The 14,507-nt window shown below is 41.9% G+C and overlaps 1 protein-coding gene across 3 annotated transcripts in view; it reads left to right on the top strand.

The window, feature by feature from the left end:
• The window catches only part of LOC122805474 (dapper homolog 2-like), a 214,486-nt gene that overhangs the window by 199,510 nt on the left and 469 nt on the right, over window positions 1-14,507 (top strand). For all 3 annotated transcript variants that reach the window (XM_044075658.1, XM_044075657.1, XM_044075659.1), the window contains exons 3-4: window positions 7,160-7,420; window positions 12,348-14,507. The exon at window positions 12,348-14,507 is cut by the window's right edge and continues 469 nt beyond it. In XM_044075658.1, coding sequence (XP_043931593.1) covers window positions 7,160-7,420; window positions 12,348-13,981 — 1,895 coding nt within the window. In that variant the 3' untranslated portion in view covers window positions 13,982-14,507. The remainder of the gene's footprint in view (window positions 1-7,159; window positions 7,421-12,347) is intronic.

Genomic DNA, 14,507 nt, shown 5'->3' with positions numbered 1-14,507 from the left:
AAGCTAGTCACCAGTCCACCAGTACTCTGGTGCTTTCGCAACCCCTGATACCCGCTTTTACAGATTCACAGGCCTCTACTGAGACCCATTCGGAGTCCAGTATGCCGTGAGATGATGCTTCGACTATGGAACCTGTGGATGTCTCTACCTTGGATGGGTCCAGAGCCGCTGTGAAGGCACCAGCTTCTGAGGGTGTATTCAGGCCTACTGATTTTCATATTAAACAGACTACTTAGTTTCAAGCCAAAAATACAGAATTTCTCAGGCATAAAGTTCACACTACACCTAGGAAACCAACGACCAAAGTGCATTCTCAGGCACACAGGCCTCAAAAACAAATGATTATAATGGCTGAAGACCTTATTACCTTTAATTAGTGGAAGCCAGCCTTCCCCCTCAGAGACCTAGAACTGATTTTCCTTCTGATCAGGAATCTGATAGCTCTGTTTTTTTTTTTTTTCTGACTACCAGGACATACCCTTATCTACTTATGGGGATTCTGATGCAGAGGATTCCATTCCCTCTGCTTCCCCTCCAGAAGATTTTTCTTTTGATGAAACCCTGCATACTCTTAGGGAGCATTTCTGCTGGGAAAGCCAGGACTACTCTCAGTCCAAAAAGAGACTCAGGGAATTTTCAAACCTGCCTCAGCACAGGCCTCTAGCTATCCCTCCTGTTCTGGAGATTGTAGATGATCCAGCCTTACCCCGGATACTTTCCCTCCATCTCCCAGGAAACCTGATAGGTACTATAGAGTACCTGACTCTCTCAAATTCCTTTTCAAGAATCCTACTTCGGATCCAGAGACCATTTCCCATGGGCCAAAAGGCATTAAGGCTACTACTGCCAAGAATCCTACCCCTTCTGACAGGGATTCTAGGGCTTTAGACAGATGGGGTAAGAAGGAATACACCTCTACTACTCTGGCCATTAGGGCTTTAAATTGCCTGTTTCATATGTTTAAAGTATCAGCAGAATATTATGGGGCTAGTTAAACAGAAAATGATGTTGATTCCTGACTGCACAGAACGCAAAGATTTACAAGAGTTAATGCATTCTGCTGATCAAGTTGGTACATACTTTGCAGTGTGATTTTGATGCTTTAGAAGCATCTTGTAGGGCTGCCGTCACTGGGTCTGTTCTTAGAAGGCATGCTTGGCTTAAGGAACAAAACTTGCCAGATCATATCAAAGCAAAATTACTGGATGCACCCTTAAACCAAGAGCACCTATTTGGCAATAAAGCAGAAGAAGTTCTCAAAAGGATGGAGGAGAAAGCTAAATCTATGCAAACTGTTAAAGATTTCTTGCAAGTACAGCCTCCTAGATTCAGTAGGCATTGGCCTTCAAAGAACTGGTCCTTTCCAGTCCCTTCCAGGCCTTCTCAGTCCAAACCCAGAGGCAGCAGACTCCCAAGACTTCAGTCTCAGGTTATGCACAGATCTAAGCAGTGGGTTGCTCCCACATCCAAAACAGGGAGTAGTAAGCCACCCACCCCCCCATGGTAAACTTGCACAATGACTTATCTTTAACTCCCCCAAGCCTTGCTCAAGTACTTGCACCTTTAGGAGGAAAACATGCCCTGCATGCAAAAAACTGGGAATACATTACCCAAGACAAATGGGTTTTAAACATTGTTTCCCTAGGATACAGATTCCATTTCCACTCACTCCCAACTCTAAGTAGATTGCCAGACCTCCCCCCAAACCAGTGAGTGGAGACCTAAAAACAAGTACTTTCTCTCCTCAGCATCAAGGCTATTCAACCTGTCCCAGCAGAACAAAGGGGACAAGGCTTTTATTCAAAACTGTTCCTGGTTCCCAGAAAAGAAAATTCCTGGCGTCCTATCATGGATTTATCTATTCTCAACACCTTTCTGGTGGTTCCAAAATCCAAAATGCTAACTCTCCAACAGCTGCTTCCCATGCTAGCCAGGGATGCTTGGCTGGCAACCCTAGACTTAAAAGAAGCTTACCTGCACAGCCCCATAAGGGAATATTGCAGGAAATACCTTCGCTTCAGGGCAGGCTCCATGCACTATCAGTTCTCTGCACTTCCCTTTGGCTTATCTACTGCGCCCAGGGTATTCACAAAGTGCCTAGCTCCAGCCATTGCTTTTTGCAGGTCGAGAAGTGTTCAGATTTACTCTTACCTGGATGATTGCCTGATTCAGGCAGAAAGTCAGGACTTGCTACTACAGCACCTGACATTTGTAAAGAGACTTCTAACTTCATTTGGGGGTACACCATCAACGAAAAGAAATCACACCTAGTACCCTGCTGTATTCCTGGGAGCAAGCTTGAACACAACTTCCCAGATGGCATTCCTTACTCCAGAGAAACAAATTTATTTGACAACTTACTTCAACCTACTGGCCACCAAAACCCAGTTATCTGCAAGGAAAATACTGCACGCTCTGGGGTTCATGGCCTCTTGCATTCTGTTAATTCCATGTGTAAGACTGCTTATGAGGGAACTTCAATGGTATCTAAAAAGTCTATGGTATCACATTCTCAGGACCTGGAAACAAAAATTCCTATCATTCCGCTTCTAAGGGCAGAGTTCCTTTGGTGGGCAGAGGCCTGCAACCACAACAAGGGACTCTCTTTCACTCTACCCCATGCCGCCCAAACCCTAACAGATGCATCAGGGGGCTCACATGGCAGGGCAGTGCATTCAGGGCAAATGGAACCCAAAGCAGATGCACCTGCATATCAATCAAAAAAAAATATTAGCTGTACAGAATGCTTTGACAGCCTTCAAAGGCCTTATTCTTCCATGACAACTATTGGTAAATATGGACAACACCACAGTTATGTGGTACATAAACAAGCAGGGGGGAACCCATTCCTACCCACCCTGCAGACTAGCCATGGCTCTGTGGAACACAGCCTTGAGCAACCAAGTGCACCTACAAGCTCAATTCCTGCCAGGCAAATTAGATTTACTGGCATACGACTTAAGCAGAAATCTTATGGACCCACGCAAATTGAAACTGGATCCCAAAATATTCAAACTTTTGGGGAACAGATGGGGACACCAGAGGTTGACCTGTTTCCTTCCCCTCAGAACTATCAATTGAACAAATACTGCACCAGACCTCCCCATAACCAAGCCTGGAAGGTGGATGCCCTTTCCTTTTCCTGGGAAAGCCTCTATGCCTTTCCCCTTCTGCCTCTCCTCTCAAAGATTCTACTAAAGATCAAACAGGACAAGACAAGGACAATCCTGATTACACCAGACTGGCCATACCACCACTGGTATCCTCTTTTGAGCAGTCTGACAGTGCTACAACCATGGCACCTGCCTCACCCTGAACTCACCTCTAGCAACCATCAGTAAGCAAGTGCTGGATGTAATTCTTGAGGCAAGGAGGCCTAGTACTAGAAAATCATATTCAAAAAAGTGGAAAACTTACTATTTCTGGAAACTGTCTCAAGGGATGGCCATAACTGTGACCAGCTTACCTCATATACTAGATTACTTAACAGAAATGCTCCACAAGGGCCTATCCTTCACTTCAATTAAGAATCATGCCTCTGCCATCTCAGCTGATTATAATACTGAGCCACCCCTCTTCTCTTATCCTCTGGTAAAACAGTTCCTTAGAGGGGCCAAAAATTTAAGACCCCCCCCCCCAGGAGAGCTCCCACTCCAGCCTGGTACCTTAACTTTGTATTGGAAAAACTTACTTCCCCCCTTTGAACCGGCTGCTACAGCAGAGTTGAAATTCCTCTCATGGAAAACAGCTTTACTTCTAGCCATCACTTCAGCAAGAAGAGTGTCTGAACTGCAGGCCCTAATGGCAGCGGAACCCTTCATTATCTTCCATGCAAACAGGGTTTCCCTCAGGACTAACCCATCTTTTATGCCCAAGGTGGTGTCTAGTGTGGCTTTAAATCAGTCCATTCATTTGCCTACTTTACTGCATTCTCTATACATGCACAGACTGCTTAGATTCTGTTTGGACAGGACTAAACCTCTCAGAAAATCTGACCAACTGCTATTCAGCTTAGCTGCAGGGGCAGAGGGAAAGGCCATTTCAAAGCAAACCATATCTAAATTGATAGCACACTGCATCCATTTCTGCTACAAGCACCATAGAAGACCTACCCTACAGTGGATAAGAACACATGGGCTACATCTACGTCTACTGCATTTCTCAGAGGAGTCACTACCAGGGACATCCTGGAACTCGGTACACACTTTCATCAAGCATTACCACTTACCTATCTTTTCTAAATCCAGAGCTGGATTTGGCACAGCAGTCTTATAGGGGCTGATTACCAGGCCTAATGCTTCTTAATCTACCTCCACCCTTCCTTAGCTTTGGGAATCAACCCAAATGTGATGACTGCAACAGTGAAACACTAAGAACATAGTACAGTTGTGTACACTTACCATAAATGTAGATGTTTGAGTGTATTCACTGTTGAAGTCCTGGTTAACCTCCCTCCAGCCCCCTGATTGTCTTTGCTTTCAACTATCCTTTTTGGTTTGGCATATCTTATACGAAGTGTATTTGCTTTTTGCTGGGGGTGCTTAACACCATATAATTGCTTCATATTTTGGGGGTACCTGACATCTGGGGCAAGAAAAACTGATGTAATGACATCGGCTGCATGTTTTATATCCCTGACAACCTGACATCATGGAAGAAGCTACAGCATCCGATGCAGAAATCCCTAGACTCTGGTATTCAGGCCAGCTAAGGGCTACCTTCAGGCAGATAACTCCAATCTGATGACTGCAACAGTGAATACACTCAAACATCTACATTTATGGTAAGTGCACACAACTGTAGTTTAGTTCTGCTAGGAATATGCAAGTTTATAGCATATTATCGAGCTTTGGAAACTCAAACTTCATATAGTCAGGACCATATGTTCGAGTTTTCAAAATCTTTTTTTTTTTTTTGTTTTGTTTTTTGCAAGTGGGGCAATCCCCTCCACACCACCTGCAAATTATATACAGTCTCTGAGAACATATTGCAGTGGGGAAAAGGTTAAATTCCCCAGTCCTCACTGTACTGCAATCTACATGGACATGCTTTAATGGGGGAATTTACCTCTTTAAGCCGTGCTGCCCCCAGTGCATCCCCATAGCATCCAGTGGGTTTATATGCAATGGGCATTTCTGTTGTACATGCATAGGTCTGTATATGTTGAAATCAAATGCCCTGGACACATGCTGCCCACCCTCCCCACAAAGGGAATTGAGCAGCTAAGTCTTGTCATTACTCCCCCCCCCCCCCCCCAATACCAGCTTCAGCAGGTACCTGAGTCACTAGCCACCTGGGTCACATTTAGGGCTTTATCCTCTGCAGCAGCAGAGCTGGCTGTGTATTAAGCATGTTACTTGCACATTAAAAAAAAAATGCTAGGGAAGTTGAGGTCTGTTAAGCTGGGTTAGGTGCTTAACTAGGTGTGTTAGGAAGAGTGCATTATATTCAGTGATGGGACTAATAACGGATGAATAAACTTGAACAATAACTTTGGTATCTTGTGGAGGTACCACAAAGGATAACTTATGAAAGTTCGGATTGTTTTTAAGTGGAATGTTAGCTACACTAAAGACAGTAGTTTCCTTTGGGAAATCTGGCATTACTATGTGCCATTTTTTTGGTGTCAGGGGTAAGACCATGATTTAATGCACCAAGCATTTGTTTGGTACAGTCGTGTCTGGAAAATTAGAGTATTAGAAAGGGATATGATAAATACTGCCAGTTTTCAGTTATCAGCAAATGTGGCTAGCCATAGTCCTTTGATACAGTCTTTTGTCATAGAATATATATGTAATATCTCAACAGAAGGAGACTTGGGCCTGAGCCCTGTGGAGTACTACTGGTGACATTTTTCCAACTAGAGCAGAGACATCCCTAGTCTTAACGGTATGGGTTCTGTCAAACAGCCGGTTATTGATTCAGCTAACAATACGTAGGTTCATGTTAGAGAATTTGTCAGTAATCCCAGCATGAGGCCTAGTGTCAAAGGACTTGGCAAGGTCCATATAAGCAAATGTAGGCTATACACCTCTTATCTTTGCCTTCAGTAACCCTTTCAAACAACTGTTTAAGAAGGCATGATCTGCCATCTGTGAAGCTGAACTTGTGTGTGTGTAGCCAGGCATGCTGAAGTTAGTTACCTCCTAAAGCATGCTTAATTCATTTTCCTAGAATTTCCTCAGTGCAGCATATAAGAGTTTTCATGGTTTCAAAACCATTGTGGTGCAGACTCCAGTTCACTAATTAGGGCTTGGTATCAATGCCATTGAGTTTTATCCGGAAAGCTCAGTACTCACTCTGATCCTGTACAATCCCTTCTCTGGATATCAAAATGTCCAGATGTCCAACTTAACCACTGCTGGGTTGCTGGCAGTACAGATGCAGGTCTTATGTGTCTGTGCTATCACATATCCCTTGAATGCATCACACGTCTTTTTTCCTACTATTTTTTTTCTTTTTGCTATACAAAAGAATATGCAAGTCTGTTATTTCCCTCTTGCGCTTGTTTAAGTTCTTTCCAGGAGCAGGGGATCATAACATGAAAAGGTAGTGTACTTGTACAGCAGAATTTCATAGGCCTGTTTTTTGCATGCTGTGAGGACTGAGCTTTGCTTTGATAGCTTTCTGTGGGTGCTCTGTTGTAGACAGTCTGTCATTTGTAGAAATGACTAAGTTAATTGTAATTGTACCGATGCTGCCTTGCTGGATTAATTACTCCCAAGGTGAAACCAGATGTCTGTTGTAGAAATGTAATGCGGTGGTTCTGATGGTTTATACTACAATTTCTACTACTGAAAAGTACCCGTTTGCATTTTTATCCATTTCTGTCTGGCTGTGTTCCCTACCTTATGATACTCTGATCCTAAAGGCGTATCTGGTTGTTTAAGATGTGAAAGCACTAAGTTTGGTACCCTGGGTCTGAGAGCATAAAGTATTTGTTTACAATTCCTGTGCTTTTCTGAAGTCTGGATTATATCATGAATTCTCTGTCATTATTATACATTGACTGCATTTTGAAATGCTTAGTATGTTGCCCCTCTGTTACTATTTAATGTGAATTTGTGCAGTTTTGGTAATTGTCTGAAATGCTTTTAAAATAATCATGTGTTTTAAACATGTCCAAGTAACAAACTCTTTTGGCCTTCACTTTTTCTAGGCTTCTATGAAGTCAGTGAGACTGGATCATCACTCTCTAATTCTTGCACATCTGTGTACAGCGAGTGTTTAGCAGGGTTGAGAAGCAGCCTACACTCCCTGTCCCAGCAGCCTGTTTTTCAAGAGAGCAGCTTTGTCCGACCACGATCTACAGATGAAGCTGCTGTCAGAATGATGGATCTTCAGTTACAGCGACTTTTAATAGGAAAAGACTCCAGCACGAGCAATAATCAACTGGAGAGCAAGAGACCCCTCTCTACTGGTGAGTGTGGAATCAAACAAGTGACAAGTTAAATACAGAGGACTGTAGCTATGTTACTACTTTAGTTTTCATTGTTTTGATATGGTAGGTTTCCTCTGGGGAGATGTTTGTACCAGTTGCTGGACTGCCATTTACTGACAGTTTAGTAATGTAGCTGGCTTGGAGGAAGGACAGTAACTTTGTACATTTCCTTCTCAAGGCTGGCAAGAATGACATGGAAATGTTGCCTTCAGCATAAAAGTATATAGAGTTTTTTAGTATTGTGTTCAGCAGCATTTCCAGAGAAGATTATGAAATTGTCTTTATTACTTTTCTGGAGCATTTAAAGAACGGCTGTGCGTTGTTCCTGTGGATGTACTTTATTTCATTTGTATTTACTTCTGTTTTTCATATCACGGGAACATTTGCTCTGTGGTGGTGCTTCTACATATTTTTGGTTTTACTTCAAAATACCATTTATAGCTTTGAAAGACTTGCTCTGCCTACAGTATTGTATACTTTCTGTCATTCTTGGGAGTTGAAGAGAATAGCAGGGCATGTTTTGAATGTATTTGGTGGTGGGACCAGACAATAACCAGCAGAAATGCATTGGTTGCGAGGTCAGCAAAAGTACTAAGCAATAATAATGATTTTATGAATAAACTCTCTCTCACACACACACACACACACACACGCACACACACACACGCACACACACTCACGCACACTGCTTTACAACAGGACTGTGCACTTCCATTTTAAGTACTGGTTTGGTCCATCAGATCTATAACTTTGCTTTTATTTTAAGAGCAGAGGAAATGCTTAGTCTTCTAAAGGCAGTTTCATTATCTTCACATATGAAAGGGTGAAATGACTGCATGGGCATAACTTATGTTTGTTTATTTTTTGTAATGGATGTACAAATAGCTGGAACACTGGCCACTCTGATTAAGTCTTGTTTGGTAACACTGATTAATTGTGGTTTTCCTATCAACAAAATACTGTATAGTGGCCCTCTTCTCTGTTGATAATGCCATTTATCAGTCCTGAGGATGTATGCAAGTTACAGAAGATTGCTGCTTTTCCGTGGCAGTGTGCTGCTTATCTGTGGCAGTATTTTATATATGGGAGAGGTTTAGTGATTTTATCTTGTGTTAAGGGTCCTGCGATGATATTGCACCTGATGTCAGATACATTGTTACATGGGAGTCTTAGTTTGATGCACAGGTACTAGTGAAGACTGGAAACAATTACTACTTCAACAAAGAGAGGAGATCAGTTGCCGCTGTTTTGTAAAAGTGCTATGACTTCTTAATGCCTTAAGCAGTCATTGGGTTGTTCAGCAAAGGAAAGTATTCAGCAAAGGTTTACCTATGTATGGGACAGTTACTAGCTTCGCCTGACAGAAGCTAGGATTGAAAGCAACCAAACAAACCCCATTCCCAAATTTAATTAAGCAAAAAGTCACAGTTGAGCTTCCAGTGCATGTCTGCTAGCTCTTAACTTAAGCTACACGTAGACTGGAGGTAAGCTCATAGCACTGGAAGGGGGTAAAAACAAGCCAGCTTTATTATTTTTGCTTTACAATAGGGTAGAGTAACTGGCAGATTATATGAACCAAAGTAGTCCTTGTCAACAGTTGTACACAGTTGCTTTCTAGTAAGATTGGTAGTAATTTTTAATATACCCATCACTGTCAGCTGTTGCGGCAGACAAACTGTTATTTATTTAACTATTCAAATAAGGATTTTGACAAATATTTTAGAAAGTAAATGCTTCTTATTTAATGTTTGCTAGTTATGATGGTCACTTGCAGGTATCCTAGCCACTTTAAGTTGTTAATATATTATCCATTCTTGAATTGTACGAAGAAATGTTATGATATTAAGTTTTGAGCAGCAGGTACAGATTACCTGGAGAAAAATAAAATTGTGTACATAAATAAAAACATTTAATAGATTGAGAGAACCTGCTGCAGTTACCGTTTCAAATAGATACATGTAAGTATGTGACTTTGCACCTTGCTGAAGCATTTCTAGAGGCAGGTCACAGTGCAGAATCAAATCTGTGAAATGGCCTGAAATGAATGTCTAGAACTATGGCTCATCAGTAAAACCAAAAGCTGATGACAAGTGCACTGTGGAACTAGTGACAGTTTCAGAAAGGGGTGGCAGCTGGTAAATGTATTTTTTGTAAGTTGTATACTCCTAGCACCTTTCTTCTGGTGAAGTTAAAGCACCAGCACTCCTGAGCTACTACTGTTATAGTTTTTTTGCAGATGTTCTCCATGTTTCACTGTTGCAGTCATCACTTTTGGATGATCTGCTTGCAGTAGCCCTCAGCTGGCCTGATTAACAAAGTCTTGGGTCAGGTCGTCAGGGGTATAAAACATGCAGCCAATGCCATTACATCAGTCTTTCTTGCTGTGCGGTGCCGGTGCCCGAAGCAAAAGTGGATGCTCTGTCCTTCAGCTGGAAAAACCTATCAGTTTATGCCTTTCCTCCTCTGCCTCTGCTCTCCAAAGTACTACTAAAGATCAAAAAAGACAAACCAAGGACTATTTTGATTGCACCAGACTGGCCACACCAACACTGGTACCCCCTCTTGCGCGGTGTGTCACTGTTGGCCCCATGGCACCTGCTTCAGATTCCTACTCTATTGTCTCAGCAGGAGAACCAGATTCTGCACCCTCAGCTTCAAACACTGAACCTAGCAGCCTGGCTAATTACCTAATCTCTCCTTTACCATCCATCAGTAAACCAGTGATGGATATCCTTTTAGAGGCAAGGAGGCCTAGTACTAGACAATCTTATGCTGAAAAATGGAAAAGATTCTGTGTCTAGAACCAATCTCCCAATTTACCTCAGATTTTCACAATACTTAACTGAGATGCTTCACAAGGGCCTGTCTTTGTCCTCCATCAAAATTAACGCCTCAGCCATTTCAGCTCATTATAACACAGAACATCCCCTCTTCTCTCATCCACTGCTCAAGCAGTAACTGAGGGGCCAAAAATTTACGACCACCCAGGAGAGCTCCAACTCCAGCCTGGAACCTTAACTTTGTATTGGAGAAAACTCACTCTTCATCCTTTCGAGCCAGCTGCTACTGCAGAATTAAAATTCCTTTCTTGGAAAACAGCTTTCCTTTTAGCAATCACTTCAGCAAGAAGGGTATCTGAATTACAAGCCCTTATGGCAGTGGAGCCTTTTATCATCTTTCATGCAGACAGGGTGTCCCTCAGGACCAAGCCCTCATTCATGCCCAAGGTGGTATCCAGTGTGGCCCTTAATCAGTCCATTCATTTGCAAACCTTCTTTCCTAATCCACAGAACAAAGGGGAATGGATACTGCACTCCTTAGATGAGCACAGACAGCTTAGATTCTACTTGGACAGGACTAAACCTCAAAGGAAATCTGACCAACTGCTGGTGGCACTTGCTGCAGGGGCAGAGGGGAAGGCTATTTCAAAGCAAACCATTTTCAAATCTGGAGCATTTCTCCCCGGGCCTCCGCTGAAAACAGGCTCTATGGAACCTAGTCGGACTTTCCCGGTCAACAAATGTTAAATAAATAAATAATAAAAATAAAAAAAAAAATGGATAGGCCATTGCATTAATTTCTGCTACAAGCACCATGGAAAACCTATCCCACAGGGAATCTGATCCCAATCAACCAAGGCTGCATCTACCTCTACAGCCTTTTTCAGAGGCATTCCTACCAGGAACATCCTAGAAGCTGATACCTGGAGTTCTGTACATACTTTCACCAAGCATTACCATCTGCCAATTTTCTCTAAATCCAGAGCTGGCTTTGCCACTGCAGTCTTGCAGGGCCTTATAGCTGGTCCTAATGCTATCTAAATTCCTCCTCCCATCCTTAGCTTTGGAAATCTACCCAAATGTGATGACTGCAACAGTGAAACATGAAGAACATAGTACAGTTGTGTACACTTGCCATAAATGTAGATGTTAGAGTGTATTCACTGTTGCAGTCCTGGTTACCCTCCCTCCAGCCCCCTTACTACTTTTGGCTATACCTCTGCTCTCCTTTACTATGCTCAAAAGCTTTTTGATGTATTTGCTTTTTTGTTGGAGGTATAACCTTGTATATTTGTAGATTTAATTGCTTCCCATTAGGGGGGCACCAGATATCTGGGGCAATAAAAAGTGATGTAATGGCATTGGCTGCATGTTTTATACCCCTGACGACCTGATGTCATGGAAGAAGGGACCGCAACCGATGCAGGACCCAAGACTTTGTTAATCAGGCCAACTGAGGGCTACTGCAAGTAGATAACCCAAAAGTAATGACTGCAACAATGAATACACTCTAACATCTACAGTTATGGTAAGTGTACACAACTGTACTTTTTCTGACTCTGCATTTTTAAATTTGACAATGAGTGTTCATTTCTGATTTCCAGTGGTGCATTTTTTTGCTCTTCAATACACCTGTAATATTTCAAACCACACAAAACATGAAAGCCCTCATATAACTTACCTTGGCTACCCTTTGTTTGCACTTGTTTTTCAGACAGTAAACAGAGGTAGACATTGTGTATTCTAGTTGCAGAACTACATTGGAAAAGAGAGCAAGGATAGTGTTACTGCATCCCTTAAAACCTGTGATGTAGCAGTCCTGACAAGAGTCTGTTACACTGGCGGTAGTATGTGCTGTGACAATAGTAGGTAAAGCATGGGAGTAATACTATAAGCAAAACAACTACTTTTCTAAGGTTCATAGGCAGAAGTATTATTATAAAAGCACATTTAAATGTGTAAATAACTTGTTACTACTACTGCTTTACCTTCATTAGCTCTGCAATTGATTGTGGATTAGATAAATGTGTTTTTGGCATTAGGACTTTAGTTTCATGTAAGAATTGCTTTTTGTACAGTAGTAGCACTGTTATTTAAGAATGTTGTTTCTTTTCCTTTAATCTTAGGTGATATCGAATTTATTCACAACATCCTGAACCTTGGTGATGTCTCGTCTTCCTTTGTTAAAGGTCTGAACCTTCAGCTGTCAGGACAGTGTGCCAGATATCAGTCTGACCTCATTTCTCGGAACACCAATGAAGTTTACCCATATCCAAGTCCTTTACATGCTGTGGCTTTGCAGAGCCCTCTGTTCACTACAGCTTTGTCCCAGAATGCTTCAAAAGAGGACCTTATCGAAGGTGCCAGTGTGCCAACATTTGAAACTCAACCTCTTATGCAGACTGTGGTCAAACCTGAAATGCTGCAAACATCCAAGATAGAGAAGTACATCTCCAAACTGGTACTCAAGTACAAATGTAGGGCAGCTGCACCATCAGTTGTAATTAGAAGATCTGAAACAAATGATCTAGGCAATCACCAGAAAAGCCTTTCTTTGTCTTCCGTTTGCAGCTTAAATCAGTACAATCCTGTAACTGCAAGCCAGCTGATAAGCCCTGCATCTGGTTGGAAAATCAGGAGGAGGATTTCTACTTGCTGTCAAGCCAAATCTTCTGACGGGCCAGAAGGAACAAAGGAACCACAGATTCTCGATGGCAGTTTCAGTAGGAATTCTGTGATCTCTGACACTGGGTCAACCAGGTCAAGCGTGAGTGATGTTTCCAAAGTAAGTGACTTTTGTTCAGACTCTCCAGTTGAAAAAATTGGTGTGCATCCCAAAGAATCAAACTGCAATGCTCATTCAGAAGGCAAACTGGGGTATGCAGCAGAATGTATGAAACCTTTGCACCATGTGTGCAGCTCTGAACATATTCAGTATTTAGTCAGAGTTAGAGCATCATCTAAGAAGTACAGTTCTTTAAGGTTGACTAGTGCAGATATGGACAGACTATATAAAGGAAAGCATGCCTCTAGAGAACTTATTAAAACATCCTCATTAAATAACCGTGATCCCTCTGAAAAGTCAGTGGGGTATAAAATGGACATCTTTAAAAGAATAAGTTTACGGAAGAAGGCTGATAGACAGCTTGACAATGGAAGCCGCTCAAGCTCAGAGATGAACCTCAATTCTTTTGTTTTTAACAAGGGCCAATGTCTTTATAAATGTGAGTCTCAGCAAAGTTTGTCTGAAAGCACTAATAGAAAAAGCAAAGGCTGCGGGCAAAAGAAAGGTAAGCAACAAAAGTGGACATCTGTTTTGGAGATCTCTAGCAAGAATCCTGATGGGACTGATTTTTCTCATAATCATAACCAAAGATTAGGCTTCTTTGGTAATGTCCAGCCTTTTCTCAGTCACCATAGGGCGTTCTCCACTGACTGCCCTTCTAGTTTTCACTCTGCTGCCCTTAACATGGCTCCATCAGACTTCCAGAATGGCAGAGCCATTTGCATGTATCTCAGCGATTCTAGCCTCGGTGAATTTGATGCATCCAGCAGCAGCATTAGCCTGAATGGGGAATGGATTCATAATGATTCAGGCATAACTAGACCTCATCAGAGTAACAGGGTCTATTCAGCTACACTTGACCCTAGGGACATGATCAACACCAATGTTAAATTTTACAGGGCAAGGTCATTCAAAGGACTGAAGAAACGAATGTGCAGATCTATAAAGCCCTTTTCATTTAAAGGCAATAGTTGAGTCAACTTCAGTACAGTTCTTTAATGTTCACCTACTTGAATGTTTTGTAGCATTTTAGTAAGGAGGTGAAGTTGCTAAAGACTGTTCGCTCTTGGCCTCCTTTGGACTTCTCTACAAACTGTTCTCTACCAGTTAATGCCAGATACAGTTAATGAACTGAAACTGAGTAGCATTTGTGACTAGGTTACACAGCAAAAATTTCATTAGTGTACCTAAATTTCTAGTAATATTGCATGCACCGTTAAGAAAAGAATTGTCCAAAGCAACTTGACCTCTCATGGAATGCAACAGTGTTCCATTACTACTGAAGAATTCTATTGTTTTTGTGTACATGATAGATTGTTTTCATGTATATTTAGGCAACAAACTACGTCTTCTGTGGTGTGCAAGCCGCTCTTGGCTTAATGTTCATAGAAGTGGTATTCTTGAGTTGATGAGATAATGAAGTATTTATTTCTTAACCAAAAGAGTTTTGGTCATGTAAGACTGGCTTCCTTTCTCGGAAGCTAAAAGATGTGTAACAGTT

Source organism: Protopterus annectens, chromosome 6.part1 (assembly GCF_019279795.1).
Source record: "Protopterus annectens isolate FY-2018-M chromosome 6.part1, PAN1.0, whole genome shotgun sequence".
In the NCBI taxonomy this organism is placed as follows: Eukaryota; Metazoa; Chordata; order Ceratodontiformes; family Protopteridae; genus Protopterus; species Protopterus annectens.
This window is presented reverse-complemented; position numbering and strand designations above follow the sequence as displayed.